Source organism: Peromyscus leucopus, chromosome 19 (genome assembly GCF_004664715.2).
Source record: "Peromyscus leucopus breed LL Stock chromosome 19, UCI_PerLeu_2.1, whole genome shotgun sequence".
NCBI lineage: Eukaryota > Metazoa > Chordata > Mammalia > Rodentia > Cricetidae > Peromyscus > Peromyscus leucopus.
In genome coordinates this window covers 76602581-76627573 of record NC_051079.1, presented here as the reverse complement: position 1 = coordinate 76627573, position 24993 = coordinate 76602581, and the positions used below count along the sequence as shown (strand labels likewise).

General features: G+C 36.6%; 1 protein-coding gene and 1 pseudogene across 3 annotated transcripts in view; one reads left to right on the top strand and one right to left on the bottom strand.

The window, feature by feature from the left end:
- Dok6 (docking protein 6) overlaps window positions 1-24993 on the top strand; it is a 411539-nt gene that overhangs the window by 325862 nt on the left and 60684 nt on the right. For all 3 annotated transcript variants that reach the window (XM_028886850.2, XM_037197242.1, XM_028886851.2), the window contains one exon: window positions 1392-1509. In XM_028886850.2, the coding sequence (XP_028742683.1) occupies window positions 1392-1509 (118 nt within the window). The remainder of the gene's footprint in view (window positions 1-1391; window positions 1510-24993) is intronic.
- Window positions 17854-18826, bottom strand: LOC114705162 (annotated as a pseudogene).

Sequence of the window (24993 nt, the reverse complement as noted above, 5' to 3'; positions counted from 1 at the left end):
ATGAATAAATAAGCATAAATTTCTTTCTTAAAATTGCAAATCCATTCCTTTTTTTTTTTTTTTTTGTTAATCATATGCCCCAGGGAATGATGTAATCAGCTAACCTCAAAACAGTACATTCAAAATACAAACACATTTAGCTCTCTCTCTTATCACCCAGGTTCTCAGAGAGAATATTCATTCAGTATGTGCAAGAAAATGATGCATTAAAGAAAGCAGCCCTGCACAAAGGTGGGAGGAGGTGTCAGGAAAACTCTGAAAATGGCTCTCTTGTGTTTGGCACCTTTTCTAGGACATGTCACTCTGACAGCCTGCTCCTTCGTTTCTTGAATTGCTTCACCATTCTATACATTGGGAAACACTGTGGGCAGTGTAAATAATTCTCAACCACTGAAATGCAAACCAGTTCACAAATTGGCCTGCAATTGATTATCCCCAACCCCCCACCCCGGGTACTTGCTATTGTTCTTTCTCCATTGGCAAGAAGCCATTGAGATTCTTCGTGCCCCTCTTAATCAGTCAGATTCCATTCTTAAGAAGAATATATATAGATATATTTTTTCTTTTTGATGTGTGTTTTAATATTTATAGTATCACGTGGTATGTGTGTGGTGTATGCACATGTGTGACCGGGTGAGTACCTGTGCATGGAAGCCAAAAGACCAACAGGTATCCTGTTTTATGGCACTCCAACTTATCCCCTTGAGACAGGACCTCTTACCAAACCTGGAGTACACTCTCTGATGAGTAGACAGACCCACACGATCCTGTTCAAGTGTTCGCTCCTGTGGCACTGGGGTTACAGGAATTCACCTGGCCATCCGACTCTTACGCAGGTGCTAGGCTTCATTCTTGTGCAGCAAGCTCTTTAACCCATTGAGCTATTTCCTTTCTTCCTTCCATATTTCCTTGCTGTTTCCTTGTTTTTAATAATTTTGTACATTTATACAATGAAATATGATCTTATCTACATTATTTTCCTCCTGCAAATTTCCCCATATCCCCCCCAACATGCCCCTTTCCAATGTTCTCTCCCTGCCTCCCTGCCTCCCTGCCTCCCTGCCTCCCTACCTCCCTGCCTCCCTGCCTCCCTGCCTCCCTGCCTCCCTGCCTCCCTCTCTCCCTCCATCCCTTCCTCCCTTCCTCCCTCCCTCCAAGTCCAGTCAGTGCTGTCCCTATGTGCGCATCTGTGGGGCCATCCACTGGAGCATGGGAAATCTATCAGTGGCAATTTCACTCCTGACACAGTTACCATTGAATGGGGAATTACATGGATATCTTTCGCACATTCTTCTTTCTGTCACTCACATTTAATCCTTGGCATTTTAAAAGGTTGATTTGAGCTTGATATCTCCAGGAAAGCCTAAGATACACTTTTCCTTCTCTTTTAGCTTCAGACGAGCTTGACTGAACCAATGACGTTATCGAAATCCATCTCTCTTCCACGTAGTGCATACTGGCATCACATTACGCGTCAGAACAGCGTTGGAGAAATCTACAGCTTGCAAGGCAAGTAGCTCTACAGTGGCAAAAGGACACTGACTGCCACCCACTTCCTCCTGTGGGAGAGTCCAACAAATGGCTGTGTATTTGCATTGCTCCCTTTTCTTTTGTTTCCATTCATCAACTGTCTCAAGGCACAGGAGGAACTGTGAGATTCACCATGACTTTTTAAAAACTATCATTTTATACATGCATGCTATAAAGTGATTCCTAAAATTATTGTGATGGATAAGGACAAAATTTGGCAGATGTTGACTAAAACATTATACAAAGCACATCGTGGAAAGCTGAAAGCTGAATGCTGAAGTCTTTGTTGTGCTGTTTTACAAAGGACTTCTTTTCCAGCACCTTTTATTCTTCCTAGGATTAAGCATCTGGTTAGGAGATGGTTTCAGGCTTGGTACTAAAATGCTTCATGAACTTACCCACTGAAACTTTCAGGTGTAGCCAACATCTTAGCGGGAAGACCCACTGAGGAGGGGCAACATAAAAGGGGTGGAATGTAAGCAGGATGCCCCTGTGGTTTTCCCAGTGACCAGCTAACAAATATGGGAATGGTTTGCTGGATAAGGGGACTAGAGAGGTATCAGACAACTGATGTACAGCCACAGAAACCTTGCCATTACCCTTTCTATCCTTTCTCTTTTATTTTAAATGATTACTGTTATCCTTCATATAGAATATTCTCTCTGGAGGAAGATACTTAAGAATAATTCTGAAATGCGCCACTGAAAACACATATTATGCTTGAATGAGGTAGGCACCTAGTAAAATACCTAGTGAATGCATAACTATTAAAGCCATAGTTTGGAGTTTCTGTTCATTTTCTTGCTTTCTTTCTATACTTTAGCTTTTGTATTTATTAACAGAACTAATTGATTTGCTACACAAAAATTATGTTACAGGCAAAGTAAAACAATTGAATGTTTTATAGTCTCATTTGCTTGCCAGAGTTGCAGAGAGATGAATGAAATTTGATTACCAAGAAATGATTAAAAATTTGTTCTTCAAGGAAAAGGAGTTGGAAGGATTTTAGTCGTTTATAGAAGGCAATTGCATTTTATACTTTAAATGGCCATTTAAATTTATGGCTGACTTGATACTTGTTCTTAAGACAGTGTTTTTTAGTGTTACCTATTTTGGTGAGAAGATATTTATAATACTAAGGACTGAAGGTTAGGGAAAGCAAATGAAACTGTCCTAGGGAGTTCAGAAATCAGAGAAAGAGAATGGGAGTATGGCTTAGTACTCAAACTCTTGTCTAGAATGTTCCAGGCTCCCTGCTCTTGGTACCAGAAAACAGACAGAAAGAAAAGGACCAGGTGTACAGGCAGTAGAGGGAGAAGGATCTATGTAAGTTTGAGACTAGCTTGTTCTTCAATGAGTTCCAGTTAAGGAAGGGCCACATCATAAGAATGTGTTATTAAACATAAAACATCCAGAGAGGTTCAAAGTGAGTTCCAGATAAGCCAGGGCTATATCATAAGACGGTGGTATTAAACAAAAAAAAAGTCCAGAGAGCAAAATGAGTAAGTAAGTTTCTCCTTTGTCTACACTCCACTGCTCCCTAAAATAGTTCATAATCTTCTTTGATTGACCCTGCCTTTTGTGTTAAGGTTTTTAAGGTTATAAATATGGATATACAGATAGTACTATTCTCAAGCAGAAATTGGAATATATGAATCAAATAACTGATATTAAATATCTAGGTAAAATAATATGACAGGTTAATAGAAAGGGTTGGAAGACAATTTATAAACTCTGCTTTGCTTGGTGATTTGGTTATGAATTCCAGAATAACAGAAGGTTGTTTCCATGACCACTTAACTGAAGCTTTTCTCCAATGGAGGAGTTAATATTTAGACTGAAAAGTAGCTTTAGTTTGTTTTTGATGTGAAATAATTTCACATCAATAAAATAACTAGGGTAGGTTGGTTGAACTATCTCTTGAAACACTGCTAGACATTCTTTTAAGGACAATGTTAATTTTGCATTCTAAAATCTAGATATTAAGTATTTAAAATTTATTTGATTGGTTATTACTTGGTACTATATACATATAGACATATGGGTATATTTTCAACATAAATTCTATTTTATTAACTGTGGGTTGACTGTTGCACTGCATTTTTCTAGACTAATACACCTTAACATTTGGTATAGCCTTTTTTTTAACATTATAACATACATAAGGGTGGTAATAATTATCTAGATAGCCAGGTAGAGATAAAATAAGTAGTTAGATTCAAAGATGGGCAGACAAAAGGTAGATAGATGATAGGTAATAGTTATAGATATGAACTTGTTAGGAACACTTGACAAAAATGAATTATTCTGTGATAGGAGTCCACATAAGCAGGGGACAGGAATCCTCAGAAGTTTTCCTCATTGGAACTAAATTCTACTGGAATCAGCATTAAATAAAATTACTGAAACAAGGGAGAAATAAAAATAGAAACAATGAACTTCAGTACCCTTTTGTGAATCTCTAATTTTAGCAAAACTGCATGTACAAGTCTGGTTACCTTGCATCCTTAGTTGTGACCCTGACTTGGCATCATTTCTTTTTCATAGTTGGCTGTCATTGTGCAGTTTGCAGAGGCTAGTAATGTGAATGTTACTTGTCAAGCATATCAGTCAGTTTTCATGCATACAGTCTCCATACCCCACTATTCTCTGGTTAGCTGATTTGTTAATGTTTTGAAAAACAAAAACAAAAACACTGTACTAAGGTAATTACTGTACATCAAATAATAGAACCCATTCAATGTAAATTATATCTCATTGACTGCAAACAAGAAGCAGCCCAGGAGAGGAGAGGTTCTTTTACAGTTCAGGGAAACACGGTCACCATGTGTCAGCTGAAGCACAAGGCAGCTGGTCACACTTGGACTTTATTTGGGATGGAGAGCAAGAAGGCGGCTCCTCTCCACTGGCTTTCTCCTTTTATTCAGCCCAGGACCCAAGCACATCAGATCATTCTATACACATCCAAGACAGATCTTCTCTCTTAAGTTACCCCTTTCCAAAAACACTATCATGGCTCAATCCGAGACTGTGTTTCCATGGAAATTCTAAATCCAGCAGAACTGGCAAAGAAGATTAGCTATTATATCAAGTAAACCATGGGTAAGATCCAGGAGTGCAAATTCATTTAGAATTTTCTCATCATATTTTTACATTCGAGCTATGAATCTGCAGATCAGTGTGGATTAAATTCAGTGAGCTTTCATTCAGAAAGAAAAGGAGAAAAGTTTTATGTGCTCCAAGTTTAATAGATTGGATTCTTTAATAAGCAGCACATGTACTAAAGCTGAAAAAATTCATGGCCTGAAAACAAACTAATCTATATTAAACTTACATAAAACTTTGAATGCCTGTCAGCTCCTACGCTTTACACTTGGCTAAGTTTTGCTCTGTTCATTTCTTCGTATGTTGCCAGATACCCCTTTAAAGACAAATATGTCAAAATAGTGAGATGCAGCATTCTGTTTTGTGACTGGAGAATAAGTGCCATAGAATAAGCTGGTCTCTCCATAATACTCCCCGAGGGTCCTCTGACAGAATGAGAGATTGTGGAGTCAGGATCAAATAAATGAGAAAAGAGATCATTAGCTTCTAACAAGCCTCCCATTGTGTGGGTGATAGATAGCTACTCTTCACCACCTTCACTCCAAGTAGCTCCTGATAGGTCAACTTTGTCCACTTTTCCTTGCAGAAGTGTACTTCTTTTTATTTTAAGAGGTAAAGATCTTTAATTTGTATTAGCAGGAGATTTATTGCCTATATTTATCTAACTTCCTCTCTGTCTATACAAGTGTTCATGTCACAAACATACAAAAATTCTTTCTCTAAAGTCAAGGAAGTGTATGCTATTGAAGAAAAGAAAACATGATTTTGAACTTTTGACTCTGAAATTATGTTTGAAAATTACTATTCTTATAAACTGTATGTTTACTTTTAAGCCATTGGGATAGATGTGGAGAAGGAAAGGGGGAGAGAGGAAAGAAAATTAGAAAATATTGAGGGGATACATCAGCCTGTTTCTGGTGTTTCAGTAACAGCTCATAGAAAGATGAGCCTCTTCTAGAAGCAACATTTTCTAATAAAATAAGGATAGAAGGAGAAAGAGTAATTGGCAGGGGAAGACTGAGAGGGACATTGTTGCTGAACATAGACTTTTCCTATTACTAGTCATTAGTTTAGCAGGCACACAACCTGTTCTGAAATGCAGTAAGCTGCCCCTTTAACCTGTTAGCTCAGCTTCTCCACTTGTCGCCTGCTGCTCTCCCACTGGGATTAGCTTTTCTTCAGTAAACTGCACTGAAGGAGGAGGTGAAGTGGTCTCAGAGAATGTGCTTTGTGGGGCACGCTCCTCTTAATTTTCTGATATATGTAATCTCTTATTTCCATATAAAATTAAATGAGATAGATATGCTTTGCATTGTTTCTAAACAGTTTGAACAAAGATGATTGGGGCTCCGTCTTCTGCAAAGGTGGGAGCTTTAGAAGTTCTGCTTTCATTAACACCGATTAATATCCATATACCAGCTCTGAACTGCACACCCTCTTCTGCCCTCTGTGTGTCCATAATTAAGCTACAGACCACCAGTGTCAGCACCGAAGCTTACCTAATTACACCAAAGGCATTTGATGCTCCCGGAAAGGGCATCTGTGGCTCCAATTTCTCAGAAGGACAGGACAGAAACAGACAATTAGAATTAGAGATAACCTTCAGAAAATGCTAAAGAAAATTCCAACATAGACTAGTGAGGTAAATTAAAGGCTTTATTTATTCTTCAGTTAGCTATGACCCTCTGTCCTTCTTTACATCCAATTCAGTTTTACATTTGAGTTCTGTATAATTTTCCCATTGATATTTTTCTATTTAAAATTTCATCATGACACGTTTTCCCAATTACAGAGTAAAAGCCTTCTTAAACTTAAAAACTAATACAGAAATTTGCAGTAAAAGTAAAGAGTAGTCTACATTGCTTCATTCCTATATTCAAATTGTATGTTTTGGGAGTAAGTAGGCAGAACAGTCAGAAGTAACCAAATACATCAGCATTCCCCAGTGGCAGCAGCATGCTCCTGGCGATTTAGTAACAGCTTTTAGAAATACGACTCCTCTCCCAGAAGCGACACTTTCTTCCTATTAAACCCCACTTATGGAAATTTACTGCATATCCTTACCTTAAGAGAAGTAAGTCAAAACAAAAAGTACCTCTCTGGATATCACTGTTTTGAGATAAATTAATAAGTTGCACCCCAATGTTGACATCATAAAAATGTACAAAATATCCCCACTGTGAAATGTTTCTTATCTCCTATAGTCATAACTAATCAGCCCTTCTTCCCTGCTCTCTGAGGCACTAATGCATAACTTTACATCAATGTATTTGCTTAAATCCTGCTTCTTCCCTTAGGCTGTCATCTAGTGACATTGTGGATGGTTTTCTTTTTATGCTACTGACTCAGACAAACTGTGGGAAACCAGTTTTGTGAAAAGATATCATCTACTCCTGAATTTTGAAGTCAAATAAACCTGATTTGAATGGTAACTGTACCACTGTTAAGTTGTGTGATTTGGGGTAATATACTTAACCTTTCTAAGCTACATTTTATTTGTTCCTAAAATAAGCATACTAGAACTTACCACATTGAATAAATAGGATTATTTAACGCAAGGTATTCAATAAATATAAGTAAATGTCAGTGTATTAAAATAAGTTAAATTCACACTAAGAAGTTCTCTCTCTCTCTCTCTCTCTCTCTCTCTCTCTCTCTCTCTCTCTCTCTCTGGATGTAGCAAGTTTGCTACTTGATACCAATATATTCTAGCATTAGCTTCCCAATAGAATCAGTTTCCACTGTGCATGAAGAATTTCACTTATTTCTAAAGACTTCGTAAAAATCTCAAATTGTTACAAAATTTCTAGCTTTTAGAATTCCACAAACACTGATTCTAAGCCTCACCAAGATTTTACAGGAGAAAAATAAAATTCAGTCTTGAGCCTTCATGGAATTATTTTTTCTTCTCACTAATCAAGTGTAAGACATAGTATCCTCAACAGAGAAATCACTCTTCCCAAGACTTATATCTCTCAGTCCAGGTTGTCTAAGGAATCTAGAAGCTCTTGGATCCCATGAGTTCCAGAACCAAGGACTATCACTGAATAGAGACTCTCTACATACTGCCAACCTTACCCCATCAATCTCTATTCCCAAATCTGAGTGTTGCTGATCCCCTTATTCTAGATGTTGAGGGGCCTTTTGGAGAACACTCTTCCTCTGGCAGGCACTCCCTTGGTTGGATCTGGTATTGTCAACCCTATTCTCAAGAGCATCACATTATTGACCAGACCAGATGTGAGCCTCAGGACTGAGATAGCAGAGTTCTGCTGGATTAGCACAAGACAAATGCTGAAGACATGACATATAGCAAGTCAGACACTGAATCACTTTTTAGCAGATGTGATATAGTAATTACTAAAAAACTAAAAGATCAAGGGTTCCCAGGTGTTCTTTTGAATTAATATAACCCAGCAACAATTATAATAAATTGTTTTATGATTTTAATTCAAATGCAAATTTTTTAAAAATATGCTCTAAATTTGATTTCTTCCCACCAAACTTTCCCACTGAATTATTTAACTACAATAATAAGACTTCAGCTTTGGCCATGTGTATATGCATTTACATATTTAAAAGTAGGCATGCAAAAACACATGCACATGAGCATATTCACACAGACACTTGCTATCTCAGCATATCTCAGGAGTCCCATAAAAATACCAAACTTAAATCTATATAATATATATACACAGGCCCTGTGCTTGATGCTTTAGTCTCTATGAGTTCATAAGAAATTTGTTCAGTTGATTTAGAGGGCCTTGTGGTTTAAAAAAAACTGTTAATAAATAAGGTGTTATGAAAAATGTAAGATATATAACTAATATTACATATCAGTTATTAGATATATATAAGTAATGATAGCATATTATTATATTAAATTATAAAGTTAAGTAATAAGTAAGATGATAAAAATTATAATCAGTTTTATTACTTGAACATGTCTCTGTATTAATGATATAGTAACTCTAAGGTTGTATTAAATAAACTTAAGCTTGTAAAAATAGGAATCACAATGTATTACCTCATCTTCACTGACTACTGGGAGTCAAACCCATCCTTCTGAAGACCACTCGATACTGTAAGTCAGGAAACTTGAAGTCTCCTTCTTTAATAACTTAACTGCTATATTCAGTAAGTGGTGAGCATGGACAGACAATGAACTGACTTCTACCATGGATATGCACAGTCTATACTGGAATTGAAGAAGGTGAACTATTTGGAAATGCTTTACAGAAAGGAAGTGTGTATATGCACTATAGCACTCCACTGTGAACAAAGAGATGATACTAGGTAATAGTGTGCATATACACGTCCTACATAAAGCGCCTTAATTCCTAAGAAGTTAGTTATGGTTGCAGGTTCCAGGTGTGAAGAAAGGTGCTGCCAACTTTGTTCACATTTATTGATCACTTTCCCACCAATTCTCTGACATTGGTACTATTAGTGTCTCTATTTCATAAGTAAAGAAACTAAAGGACAAAAATGCAAAGGAAGTCCTTCAAGACAAATATTAGGATTGTCAAACAAGCTGTCTTGGTTTTTTAGCTTGTTTATGGCTCTGTGACTAACCCCGGGGTTGACAGAATTAAAGACAGAACAGAATAAAACATTTATAGTTTCCATCCTTCTGTGTGGGTACATTCTCCCTGAACCATAATCAAGGTTTACAAGAATTATTTCTCTGAAGAACAAGCAACAGCTATTCTCAAATGGGCTTTAAATGAGAAGACCCAGATGGAAGTCATCTAAGCAATTTGTGGAAAATCCTTAGTGTTTAAAGATAAGTTCTGCATAGTTGGGGCATTGCTCCTTTTGTGAAAACAGTTTAAAGCACATTGTGTATGTAAAGTGGTTGATTTGACCCTTGAGGGTTACCATTACTTTTCATTATTACCTTCCAGGCTTTTAACTAAGTTTACAGCAAGTTCAAATGTGTTCCTCCTTCTCTCCAACTTCTTTTGTGTCTTACTTTGGAGATTTGAAAAAAATCACTCCAAGTCACTGCTCCCTTTTATTCTACACTTTTCACCCTGTTGCATATTTTCTTCTCTGCTTTAAGCATTGAGGCTGAAGAGCAGAGTCTCACCACTGTATTCACTGTTGACTCTTTAAGTGGCTTCCCTAGCAAAAGTGCAAATGCCCTCAAGGTTTACTGCCCTTAAGTAAACACTTTTTGTACCTTCTGCTGAAAAGTGGTTATTCTAGTGTGTGATCTTGAAAATCTGACAAATACCAAAGAATCAATATAAAAATTTAACTAAATATACCCCCATCGCTGCAAGTAAAAATGATTATGATTAAATTCCATTTCTGGAGCTTTAAGGATTGAACAACTATTGTATTACTGTTTTATTGCACTTTCCATTGATAAAAAGCCATTGTTGGACTAGCTGGACCACAACCTGTAAGCCACTCTAATAAATAGTTTTTATAAATATTATTTCTACCATTTCTGTTCCTCTAGATAACCCTAACTAATACAGTGACTCAATCTCTTTGGATTTTTTCTATTGGCTCTTTTCACTACCCTTGAAAATCTTCTTACAATCCATATGTCTTTTTACCTTATGACCATGTCCATTCTCCTCCCTATAACCACACTATTATTATTACAGCACTTTAAAAAATGTGCAAGAGAAACAGATAATTAATCAACATTAAAGAAGTTCAAGTAAAAACAAAATAGAGAATATTTCATTTTAAACATCCATGGAACATTAATTAAACTGAGAATGTATGAAGCCACATATATATCCTGACATCTATAAGATACTAAATCATGTGTTTGTGTCTTCTGGTCATAATATGGTCAAATAGGAACATGGTAATTAAAAGCCAAAAGTTTAAACTTTTGAAATTTATAGATCTATTTCTATGATCTTGAATAAAAAGATGTACTGGTGAACTCACAAAAAGCTAAAGTATAAGACAAGGAGACCATGGCACAAAACCTATGAGATATGGCTAAGCTAGTAGTTGGTGGAAATTTTATAGCCACAAATGCATGTATTTACAAGAAAATACGCATATAGATGGAAAACTAATTAACTAATTACTTAGGCATTCAGCTTCTTTTAAATGAGGATAGCATAAAAGGAAGATATAGGTTGTCAATCTCCCACATTACAGCTTTATTGCATTTATCCCAAGATTGTTAGATTGGTTTAATAATAATGTATCAATAGACTACCTCATATTAAGGACTTGAAGCTGAATGCTACCAAATGATCTCAACAAATACAAACAAATGTTTTGTACAGTCCAGTACTCACTCATTTTAAAATGTGCATAGGACTAGAAAGATGGATCAGCAGTTGATAGCACTAGCTGCTCTTCTAGATTCATGCAGGCAGAACTCATGCACATTATTTAAAAAGCAAACCATGTACTGAAGTGCTCATAGATGGCCTCTCACCCCTGAAATGTAGCATTCATGAGAAAACTGTGCCAAACACATACTCCCTACGATGTGTGAACACACAATCCACCCCTTCTTTAATAGAACAGAACTAAGGATTGTAAAATAAGAGTTCCAGAAAGGAAAAATGGGTTTTCTCAACAAAAGTTCAAAATGGTCCATAACTTATAACATCTCCTGTAACACAAATCTTAAATGGTCTTAATAATAATAATAATAATAATAATAATAATAATAATAGCCAGATATTGGGGTTAAAGCTGAAAGATCAGAGAGATAGAACAAATCACAGCCAACCTTACCTCACCAACTCCTCAGCTGATCCTGTTTCCTCAGACTGAAAGCCTCTGAATCCTCACCCAGAAGGGATCTCAGCTGAACTGCCTAAAAGCCTCTAGTTCCTGGTTCTCATGCTTTATACACCTTTCTGCTCCCTGCCAGCACTTCCTGTGATTAAAGGCATGTGTCCTTCCTAATCAAAGATATGAGATCTCAAGTGCTAGGATTAAAGGTGTGTGCCACCATGCCTAGTTCTGTTCCCAGTGTGGCCATGAACTCACAGTGATAGGATTAAAGGCATGTGTGCCAACACTGTCTGGCCTCTATGTCTAATCTAGGGGCTGGCTCTGTCCTCTGATCCGAAGATAAGCTTTATTAGAACACAAATAAAATATCACCACAATCTCCCACAAAGGCAACTTTCTGTTATTACAATGGAAGGAAGGAGATGGCATAACACATGATGTCAGTGAAGTCAAACATGATTTCCAGAGCATCAGTCTACATGGGAGTAGAGCATCACACAATTACATGTTGTTTTGTTCCAGTTATATGAAATTCTACAAAAGGGAGCACTACCCTCACATATTTGTCTGGTGTCAATATTTGAAAAGGGGACTATCAAAAAAAAAAAAAAGAAAGCCAACCACTCTGAAGAAAGACACCTGTATAAAATCTGCATAAGGCATACATCAGTTTCCTGCACTTCTACTTACATTGTCTTAGATCTTTAGAAAGAAAAGATGAAAGTAAAATTGATATCTTTCAACCAGCAACATTCCAGCACTTCATATTGATTTATTTTCCATACATAATTTTTTCTTAACATTTATTTTCACTAATATATCCCAGAGGACAAGTAAATTAACAGATACTTTATTTTAGTAAATTACCCTGTCTTAAAATTTCATATTTGCAGAAGTGTAATTTTTCATGAGTTATATGAACTTGAGGTATGATATTCTCACTAAGTCCCATTATTCTATTTATTAATTATTTTATTTATGGTAAAATCATCCATACAGTACTTGGCATAGTAGCACTTTTCATCTGCATTAATTACTTAGCAACATTCTTGACATCACCAAAATCTTGTGCATCCATTCTCACAAACTGATAATCCTCTCTTAAGCCAACAATTGACTCAAGTCTATTTAATGAGCATTAAATAACAGCTGATTACCAGGTCTGGAATAGGCTCTGAAAAATAAAGATGAGAATGATGCAACCCAGGACCTAGAATTGCTCACAGTTGTATCCAACTACTTTCTCCTGTATTTACCATCAATATCTCTCATTTCTAACTCCACTGTCATGGTGTATCCCAATACCAGCACTCTCAGTCTTCATTGTCTCTCGACTGTCATAATCCATTCTATCATCATGCAGTTTACAACTCATCCACTTCTCTAGGTTCGAAGTTTAAGGACTAATTATAATCCCATCATTCTTCAGATAAGAAACTTTAGTCACAGACCCTTTGTAAATTATAACAAGCAAAGCCTTCAATGCCCTTGCCCTAATCTGAAACAATGAAGTTTCAGCCAAAATAAAGCAATGAAGGTCAAACAATTCAAGAATTTACTTTCTTATAAAAATCGAACCATTGAGATTGTTAAGTCAGGCCTAGTCATAAAGGCCCATAATTCCAGCTACTTGGGAAGCTGAGGCAGGTAGATTTGGGTAAGAGGATCATAAGTTCAAGGCTACCCTCTGCTACACAGTGAGTTCATGATTAGTATGGGTTACATAGTGAATTCAAGGCTATCCTGAGTAACTTAGTAAGATCTTATTTCAATATAAAAAGTAACAAAATGAGTATAGGAATACAAGTAAGTAGAAGAACTTTTGCCTGCCCAAGTGAGGCCCTAGGTTCAATCCCTAGTACCACAAACACAAGGAAGTTCTGCTGTTAAGGTCCGTGCTGTGTTTTAGATGTGGAGACTAAAGCCTGAAACAAACATTTCTACTTTGACCATTGAATAGGGGTTCTTTGAAATGTATTTTAAGACTATCATCAGAAGAATTTTAGTAAGTCACATGAGAGAGGAAGGAAGATGGGTCAAGGAGTCTCTGAGCTCCTGGTGGCAACAACAGTGTATGTCACAGTGTGGTAGCACTATCTAATGGCAGTTTGCAGAAAGGGTTCCTATGTCATGACTAATATACTGACTCAATCTGTAATTCATAACTGTATAAAGTACCTGATAAATATACACAGTTAATATTTAACATGGTAAGAGAAAGGGTTCATTTTGGCTCAGAGTTTTGAAGGTGTGATCATACATTCAGTTGACCCATTACTCTGGGCCTATGACTAGATATCATAGAATGACACTAAATTATAGCAGAGAAGTCATTTACCTTGTGCCCACAATATAAAACCGAGAAACTTATAAAGAGTTCAAAGTTCAACTGTGCCACTCAAGAGCATGAGCCCAGTGAACTAAAGACTTCTCACTATGCCCCAACTCTAAAGTTTCTACCACCTCCCAAGCCTTGATACTTGGAACTTGGGGTAGTTAAGACCTATGCTGCAGCACACAGTGACCTATTATTTTTTTGGAATCTCATGTTCCTAGCTAGAATCATCTTCAAGGATAAGTTTGAAAAAACAAAAAACAGTATGCTTTGCAACAATTGACTAGAGACAGATGAATAACAGAACTGACCAAATCTTCAGCCCACAGTCATAGAGGCTTTATGATGATCCACTTTCTAGGCTTGCCCCTCATGTCACAAAAGGCTACTCAAGATCTATCACAAAGAACCAATTTGATAACGTTTATCATATGTCCAATTCAAATGTCTTCATGTTTCCTTCATCCCTACACTTCAAAAGTATCAGGTATAATGAAAGCTGGCTGGATCTCCAACAAATAAATATTTTCAGTCGGTATTAAACATGATTTCTGCTTGTAGACAGATAGAAAAGTAATGAAGGAAATATAAAAAAAGAAAATTATGTTTCCATACATCTAGAAAATTTTTAAAAATATATACTTCATGATGAAGAGGTCAAAGGAATTAGGACATCCATGAATATGCAAATAATGGAAGGGATATAGAGTGGGCTTAGATGTCCATCACAGTTGAAAATAACAATCCTACATATAAAAGTGTTTTATGAGCACTTGGTAGTTCAGGGAATTGTAGGTGAAAATAACCTGAAAAGATTTCTGGAAATATTAGGAGTTGATAAAATAACTAGGAAATGAATTCCAAAAGAGAGAAATAAGTGTGCCTGGGTGTGTTTGACACAAAAGTTGAACATTTAGATATTCCTAAAATAAAGAATTAGTAATAGCTCTATATAAAAATATGTCCAGAAAAAAAAAAAATGGAAACCTGGTTTTCAGATCAGATCCTTGAGAAACAGATGAGATGCCAAGATGTGTCAAAGCATGCAACAGTTAGCCAGGTAATGGTCATCAGACCCTGGAAAAGGTGTAGAAGAATACGGATGGTGTAGCAAATAAGTACAATAAAAAGCAGCCTGGGAGCCGGGTGGTGGTAGCACACGCCTTTAATCCCAGCACTTGGGAGGCAGAAGCAGGCAGATCTCTGTGAGTTTGAGGCCAGCCTGGGCTACAGGGTAAGATCCAGGAAAGGCACAAAGCTGCACAGAGAAACCCTGTCTCAAAAAACAAAACAAAACAAAAAAGAGCAGCCTGGAAGAAACAAAGGCAATGCAGAAAGCATCATAAACTTTGCAAACAAGCAAGCATACAAACAATAATCAGAAATGAAGTCAGAAGTTTGAGGAAAACACAAAATCACTATAAACTAAATAGTTGGCTTCTAAGTAATTAGATTGATGAAACTAATGCATATTCTAAACACTGCCTTAACAATGTTGTGACCATTCTGGGGATGAGTCAAGAGAAGTATGTGTGAGGTAGAGAGGTGTGGTGATGTTGTGTTCCCCAAAATATTGTGCACCCTAATAAACTTATCTGGGGTCAGAGAACAGAACAGCCACTAGATACAGAGGCCAGAAAATGGTGGCACTCATGCCTTTAGTCCTAACATTCCAAAGGCAGAGATCCATCCAGATCTCTGTGAGTTCAAAGCCACACTGAAAACAGCCAGGCATGGTGACTCACAACCTTAATCCCAGGACACAATGGCAGAAAGCAGAAAATTATATAAGGAGTGAAAACCAGGAACTAGAGCTGGTTAAGCTTTTAGACTTCTAGCAGCAGTTCAACTGAGATCTATTTGAATGAGGATGCAGAGGCTTCCAGTCTGAAGAAACAGGATCAGCTGAGGAACTGGTGAGGTGAGGAAGCTGTGGCTTGTTCTGCTTCTCTGATCTTCCAGCATTCACCCCAATTCCCAGCTCCAGGTTTTTTGTTTTTGTTTTTGTTTTTTTTTTTTGTTTGTTTGTTTTTTTATTAATAAGACCTTTTAAGATTCATGCTACAGAGAGGGCATGGTTAAGAATAGTAAATCTTTATATTTCTTATCAAAAAGGAAGACTATAATGTGTGAAAACAAAAATTGGACAAATTGCAGCTTTAAACATTGTCATGAACCCTCCAAAGTAAGCTGCATTGATGAGAGATAAAGGATATACTTATCTGTGGATATAAGGACAAATATTTATATTATAGTTGGAAATTATATTGGTTTCAGAAGATAGCTGTAATAGGGTCTGTTCTAGGGTCAACATCTGTCAGACACTGGTAGTTGGCTAAGTTTGAGATCCACAGTTGGTCAAAATGAAGAAGTAACTATGGGGTACATCATTCTAATTCATACATATACAACAGGACTTCTATGCCTGAGGTTCAAGGAAAGTTTCAGAAAACAAGGCAGAAAAATTGTGAGAACCAGACAACCAAGATGCCTAGATAGTGTCTCTTAGATATGACAAGAAAGGTACACCCATGAAAATCCAACAATATGGTTATCTGAACAAAATCTATATAGTGACACCAGTTGACACACCAATGTGGATCAGGAAAAATTCACAAGGTCCTACCCCTAGATGAAAAGCTACAGGCAATTAATGTCTGCTGTGAGGAAGAGAATAATTTTCTCCAGGGATAAAGCACCTTGATAGGTTATCCAATCTCCAGTGCATGGTTTTATGATGATTTCTATACTGTCTGTGTCTTCCAGGCAATATGTGTGTGTGTGTGTGTGTGTGTGTGTGTGTGTGTGTGTGTAATTTTAATATTTCATCAATTAGCAGGATTTAGAGAGGGATATAAATGATCTAAATACAGTACTCATGTTTAAAATTCTCAAAAAAATTAAAATTAAATAAAAAATATTATCGGAAGCAGATGCATAAATCCATGGCCGGGCATGAGACCAAGCTCCAGTAGTCCAGTTGATGAGAGAGAGGAGGGATTCTATGAGCAAGGGACATCAAGCTCATGACAGGAAAACATACAGAGACAGACAGCCAAACTAGTGGAAACTCATGAACTGTGGGCCAATAGCTGTGGAGCTCCCATGGAACTGGACTAGGCCCTCTAGATAGGCAAGACAGTTGTTTAGCTTGAACTGTTTAGGGGAGACGGAATCTGTCCATGGTGCATCAGCCGCCTTTTTTGAGCCCAGTGCCTATGGTGGGACACTATGCACAGCCTTGGTGCAGGGGAAGGGCTTGGACCTGCCTCAACTGAATGTGCCAGGCTCTGCTGACTCCCCATGAGAGACCTTGCCTTGCAGAAGGTGGGAATGGGGGATGGGTTGAGGAGGAGGGAGGACGGGGGGATCTGTGGTTGGTATGTAAAATGAATAGAAAATTTAATAAAAATAAATAAATAAAAATGTTGTCATTTTGTAGCTAGTTTTCCTGCCTTGCCCACAGTCAGGACAAATCTTTGTCACCCACCAGTCCCACAGCTGCTCAGATCCAACCAAGTAAGCACAGAGACTTATATTGCTTACAAACTGTATGGCCATGGCAGGCTTCTTGCTAACTGTTCTTATAGCATAAATTAATCCATTTCCATAAATCTATACCTTGCCACGTGGCTCGTGGCTAACCGATGTCTTCACATGCTTCTTGTCATGGTGGCAGCTGGCAGTGTCTTCTTCTGCCTTCCTGTTCTTTCTTTTCTCCTCTCTGTTAGTCCCGCCTATACTTCCTGCCTAGCCACTGGCCAATCAGTGTTTTATTTATTGACCAATCAGAGTAATTTGACATACAGACCATCCCACAGCATCATTTAGCAATATGGATAAACACACTAGAGGAAAATCTCTAAAGGATTCTGACAGCCTATGGCAAGGTAGCATAGTACTTCAACTAATGTTACTGATGTTTTCTTTTTTTTTCAAATTGATAAATTACCATTTTATTTTTTATGCATAAAGATTGATGAAAAACCATCACTAGTTCAATTAAAACTGAATATTTCCATTTAAAGGCATAGTACATATACTTATTAAATATCACTTTCTAAACTATAGCTTTAGAACATAAAACATGCTTGTTTAATTTCAGTAGAATGGATTCAGGACCAAGTACACATGTTACATGCATCCAGGCTAGATTACAAATTATCATAGTCTTCATCATCATCATCATCATCATCATCGTCATCATTGTCATCTTCATGCTGTCTTTTCAGGGCATTGGATGACTCGTTGCCTGTATTTTGTGATCCCATATTAGTAGTAATAAGGATGTTTTTGGACCCAATTAATGATGGATTGATCAGATCATTCTGAACTGCTGATGTTGCAGGAACTGAAGCTTTCAGTGCAGGGCACTGAGAAGCAGGCATCTGCACTGTAAACCTCTGTCCTGTGAGGAAAATTGGAGTGCCTACTTTAGTTGAGACAGACATGGTTTGTGGAGTTGGTGTGCCTAGTGTGGGAGTACTTGGTCTGCTAGAAACTGAACCAACACTTAACCATGGAACTGTTATTCTTCCTGCAGGAGTAGATGCCCTTTTTTGGTAAAGACTTAAGCCTATAGTTTGGGGCAGTTAAACAATTTCTATCGGGGAGGCAGTCTAGGACCTGAATATGGATTGATCAACGGCAGAGGGGTTTGGTTTCTTTGTCTTGCAATATCTAATAAAAAAATCTCTCGGGGGAGAAGTGAACAACTGGTCGGTATGGTACTGGATGGCCAATTGCACATCATCTGCATCAACAGTCGCCTTCTTAGCATGGCTTGAATATATTTTAGCATCATCTAGAATTGTGGTCACGTATTGGAAGGCAAACTCCAACATCTGATTTATAACTCTTGGCTCATATTCTGTAATCCCCATATCCTTCAGGATTTGTGCCATCATCTGTGCGTCTTTTCGGCATGCTCTTAGGAGAAGCCATCTTGCCAGAGTCCATGATATCCGGTGATCAGACTTGAGCTAACCCGCCCCCCCCCCCATTAATGTACTTAAGTCCTGATCTTGATGCAAGTTTTTTGCCTAGCGTGGTTTTTCCAACCCCTGGTGTACCGGTGAGCAGGATGTTCGGAAGCTTCATAGTCCTCCCTCATGGGCAGCCAGCGCCTGGGCTTCACTCACCTGAAGCAGAGCTCTCCAGGGAGGCATGGCACCCGGCTCGCTCCCCTCAAGGCCCCCTTGGGCACTCACCGATGACTGCCCAGCCTTCGGTGCTATGCTTCCATCAAATGCTGGAAGCCGGGCCACCACCCTGGCCTGCATTTTGGGTCAGGCAGTACGATGGACCTGTTACTGATGTTTTCATAGTTGGTTAGTAAAGGGGTTTCATTCTGTAGCTAAGGATAGCCTCAAACTCATGGTGATCCTCCTGCCTCAGGCTTGCATGTGCTGGGATTAAAGGCACAGGCTATCATACCTGGCTGTTTGTTCCTTTATAGACATTGGGGCTTTAAACCTGCTTTCCTAGAGAGTTGAAAAGATATGGAAAAAGTGACGAAAGACAGAATTTTACAGGCTCTTTTCTACACAAATCTTTAACAGAATTCATGCATCGTTTGTAGTTTGGAATACAATGGAGAACACAGGGGAGTTAACCGTTAGATACCTGCTGTATATAAGGGCATCTCTACACATACTTGTCGAGTGATATTGATGGTGCTTTTTATTCTTTTCTCACCAATCTCTCCAGCGTTTCCAATGACGCTGATATCCAGGTCTTGACCATCTCAAAGGAAAATATTCTTTCCAGTTTTCATCCTCTCTTTACCCTGTTGCCTCCATGACACCATCATCCTTCCACTTGTGATTGACTGTAAGTGCGGAGAAGTGTCTTTTATATCTTTATATCAGCCTCCACTTGCAGACACTATCTTATCAAAGTGGAAAAGACCTTCCTTTCTCCATTTGCCCATCTGGAACAGCACCTTTCATGGATTCATGGGAGGGGACATGTGCCACTGTGGCACAGTTAGTTTAAGTCCATACTTCCAGCATTTTTCTTTGGCTTTATTCTTGTGAAATTATACCAGTGATCCCATAATTCCCTTAATGCCTATAAATTTGGACAAATGCTTTATGGTCTCTGAATAAATGGCATATACTTAAAATTATCACACATTCGTTAAAAAAAACAGTGAAAGTATTTTATTTATCTTATTTATGGTGTATGATTGCAAAAAGAAAACTGTGTTCTCAGTTATGAAAAGATTCTATGATTCTATAAGTACTAGTACAAGAAAAGTTAAACCCCTTTTCAGATTTGCAGAAAACAAACAATACAGGAATTAGGAGGGCTCTTTAAAGTAAGTTTTGGTGAGCACAATCTCTGCACATTGTAATATTTGTGAAAGTGGAGTTTAATTAAATATAGAAAATGTATTAAGAAGAAAGTGAAATATTTCCCTGAGCATGTCCCAGCATTAATAAAAATGTACATGTTATACATTTTCTTTGAGTATATTTTGTATAGGTAAGCAAACATTACAGCTAAACCTAACCACAGTGTACTCACTATTCATAACTTACCTCATTTAATATTGAATGACAGGATTTACATGTGTTTCCATATCAGTCAAGAAAGGCTCAAATATTTTTTCCTGTTCTTTTTCATTTTTGTTTTTTGTTTGTTTTTTTCACAATATAATCTGATCATGGTTTCCCCCTTCTTAACTCCTCCCATATCCTCCTTCCAACTTCGTACCCTTTCTTTTACTCCCCCTTTTACAAACAAACAATATATTTTTATGCTTGATACTTGAAAATTATAAAACTGTTAATTTAAATGAAAATGCTATATTCATGTTATCCTTAGGGAAAGCTGTGAGATTTGGCATTACTTCTCATGTGTATGTGTGTGTATATGTACATGTATGTAAGTTGTGTGTATGTATGTGTATATAGTGTGCACATGTAGAATCAGAGGTAGATGGCAACTGCCTTCCTTTATTGTCCACCTTAGTTTTAGAGACAGGGTCTTTCAGTGAATCTTGAGGTTAGAAATTGAGCTGAAAACTGGCTAGTCAGCAAGTCCCACTGATCCAGCTGTCTCCTCCCTGGTGCTTGGATTACAAGCGTACATCATCACCACATGCTTGTTTTGACCAAAGTCTTGTCTTTGCAAGCCAAATGCTGATTATGTTCTCAGGTGGCCAGGAAAATGAATTCTGAGTCTAGCCTAAACTCTGTTTCAGAACATCTTTCAAGTTTTTTTTAATTAATCTGTGTATTTACTTGTTTACCAAAAAGAAATCCAAACTAATACTATATGGTTTGGTATTTCTGTACTTGATTTACTTAGGATGTACTTGAAGAATATGAAGCCTTATACTAACTTTATAAAACATTATAATTTTCAATTAATATTATTCATTGTTTCAGAGAGCATAAAATTTCATGTAATCATGCAAAATAAACATGATTTAAATATTTTTATTTAAAATGAATATTCAAACCAAACATCATGGTGAATATCTGCAGTAGAAGCCCTTGAGAATTAGAGGCCAAGGATCAAGAATGATCTTGGCTACATAGTTAGTTCAAAACTAACAGAGCTATGTGACACCAATTTGAAACACACACACACACACACACACACACATATGCACACATATACACACTAATTTGTACATATATATGCTTATATATGTAAATATTCAAATGCTCAAAAAGGTTATTAATCTGTTCCTATCATTTCATTGCTGTCAGTAACATGACATTAATATTATAGAATAGCACAAGGTAATTTTCACATTAAATTGCAAAATATATTTAGGACGTGGTAAAATTTTCGAGAATAAAAATAATGAGAATTTCATGATCCTTAGACATGAACTACAGATGCCTCTAGCACTGAATTATAAGCTTTTTCTTAGAAAAAATCACATATTTTGGAGTCTTTTTAAGTATTCAAAACACTGTCATGGCATTTCAGTATCAAAAGCATACTCTTAGATTACTCTCAAACATTATAGTGTACTTATACACATACAAAGTTGTGATTCATTTCTAAAATATGATTGAGTGATGGTTATTAATCATCATGCTGTGGTTGACTGACTTTATTCAAGTAAAAATTTTTATTGGTGCATTTAATTGAATCCATAAAATTTCCTGGACACATTATATATGACAACAGTTCTTCCATAGGAATAAAAAGATTTCTACAAAATAGGAGATTTTTGTTTTCTTAGAAAGTTTTTACATAGTGTCCTAGGAATGTTAAGGGGAGAGTCATTAGACTTTCCATTTTTATGGTCATAGATGTCTGACCTCTAAGTAATGCAGGTAAAAGTTACTTTATTATTTCTTTTGTATAATTATAAAACCCAAAGTCAGACTGTTTATCAACTGTGCTGACACTGAAAATATAATTCAAACACTGACTCTATAAACACAAAGGCAATTCTTTACACTGAAAAGCATAATTTTTATCCTACTCACTATAATTAAAGTACATTCAGTGTCTTTTTGAAGGAATGGAAAATCACAGGCTTGGTGGATTGCCTTCCATTATCAGTGCCATACGATGTATGTAATTCACCACGCACTTTCATTTCCCAGGACTTTTATGTATAATGGCAGTCCACCATTAGCAAAACTGTTGACACAGTGAGGGACAGAAGATTGCCTGTATGGAGCAATAAAACAAAAAGATCACTTGAGTGAAGTCCTATCAACTATTTCATTCATCAAACCTGGAATTTACTTCTAAAATGTCAATCTATAATTATGCATTTTATTAAAATGTTTACATTTAAGTATATTGTGCATTGAAATTCAATTGATTCTGTTTTTCAGGTCACCTATAATTATTTCCTCAGACTTCTTAACTATGGTGGTCTTTGTTCAACTAAACGCTTCAATGATTCTCATTCTGCAACAGAAGCCACTGTAGTTTAGTAAAGAAAGAGATACTTGAGTGAAAAATAATTAAATGACTCAATACCACATTCAATCAAAGATGGACACATATCCTCCCTAAATTGTACCCAGCATTGGATTCTTCTTTAAATAGATTTACCATCATGTATATCATTACTTACAGAATTTGTTTCTGTTTAATTGCATAATTTAGAATCCCATCACAGCCTTTTAATCACAGTGTTCATTGTTGCCATATATTAGGTTTCATTATTTTGTTACAATACTTTATTCATAACATTATTTTTCAATTATTTCACTTAAGGTCCATGTATGCACACTCATGTGCTCGTGTGTGTGTGTGTGTGTGTGTGTGTGTGTGTGTGTGCGTGCGTGTGTGTGTGTGTGTGTGTGTGTGTGTTCATGCATCTTCATGTCTGCAGATGCCAAAGGTCAACAGATGACATCAAGTCTCCTCCCCTACAGATCTCCATCTTAACTTTTGATACACGGTCTCTTACTGAATCTAGAGCTCGCTGATTGAGCTAGACTGGCTGACCAGCTAGCACCAGGAATTTTCTGGTCTTCTCCAAAAGTGGGATTAAGTTACATGAGCAATGCTTACTTATCTAATGTTTTCTGGGAACCTGACTCAAATCCTCATGCTTATGTGGCAAACATTTAACCAACTGAACAAGTCCGCCAGTCCTCAATTGGTTTGTTTCTTGTTATTTACGTTGTGCAGTCATGTAATATCTTAGTGAAAGAGGGATTAGCATAAAGTTGTTAATGATAACTACAAAGAGCATATCATTAAAATGCTTGGTATCTTTTTTTTTTTAATAGAGGTATAGTTCCTGATTGAAGCCCTCAAAATTGTATATACTCAGTCTAAACATACTTTAAAATATCTCCAGTAAGATATAATGTGAAACTAACATTTCATAGCTCTAAAAATGAACCTTACAAATTAGAGTAGGAGATAGCAAGCTGAATTATTTCTGTCTCCTTTAATGTTTTTAATGGTCTTCTATGTACCATGGTTATAAAATTACTCAAGAATGCATAATTTTAGTTCAAGGAAAACATATGTTGCCAATTCACATTTTAAGTATTTATGCTAAAAAATAAAATGGCTTTAACTCTTTGAAGTCTTCCTTTCTTAAATATGAAGATTTATATCTTCTGTAAATGAACCAAAACCTCATGAGCATTTGGCATATGTGTATGTAGTATTAATACACAGTATTAGTTGATGTATATGACAATTTAATTGTGCTTTGCCTGAATGATTTAATATATAGTGTTTAAACCAATTCACACTGAATTCTAGGCTTTATAAGAAAATATTTAAAATTGTAGTTCTTGCTATACTATCTCATATATATGTATATATATGAATTATATATATGAATTTTTCAGCAACCTGACTGTTATTATGTAGTTGCGATAAGTGCAACATTGAGAAAATATTTTTGCACTTCAATGTATGTCCTCCTTTGCTATGCTAAAATTAGTAATAAAAAAGAACAAATTATACAAGAAAAGAAAGGCAGTCAATAATGTGTTTTGTTATAGTATAGGGAGGAAAAGAAAAGAGATAAAAGCTTTCTAGTTTATCAATCCAGTGCCTTTGAAGGCACATTAAAATCACTATGAGGTCAGTTGAAACCATCTAATGAATGCATGGACCACTTATTTTTGTCTATTGAACTATTTCCCACAAAAAAGAATTTTTTCCTAAAAGATCAGGAAATTTAGATAAACTTGGAATACTTTATGATTGTAGTAACCATAGTGCTTACATAAATACTGAGAACATTATTAAATAAGTTATGAGCCGCTTTGGAGAGGAGATAATGTTGGCAATGTTTTCTATTCAAGCATCAAAGGACATAATAATTATTGTAGCTAGTATGGAGAGAGACCTACAGTATTTGATATCTTAAATCCATGACAAAACTTTCTATGGAAAGCCCTAAAAATATACATACTGTATATAGCAAAATATACTGCAATCACCTGCTTTGATTTTCTACCAAAAATTCATCAAGCCAAATCGGATAAGTTTGTAGAATTTTTAGCCAACCGTGTTGGGTGGGGACAAATATAATCATAAAATAAAAAGGAAATAATGCTTTCTGTTTTGGGAGAAGAAAAGGGATAGTACAAATTGGAGATAATGTAAACAGAGAAATGGACCACTTTTCATATGAAAACAATAAAATTTTAAAAGATGTATAAGGAAAAGGAATATTAGGGTCTTGTCAAACTTCCTCTGACTGGACTTTCATTATTGGTGGAAATGGTAAGGTGCACTTGGGTTAATTAAAGATTCAAATTGCCACATGTCTGAACTAATGCCTAAGGTTGTACTAAATGTCATGTAGGTGACACTGGCCACACATTGGCATA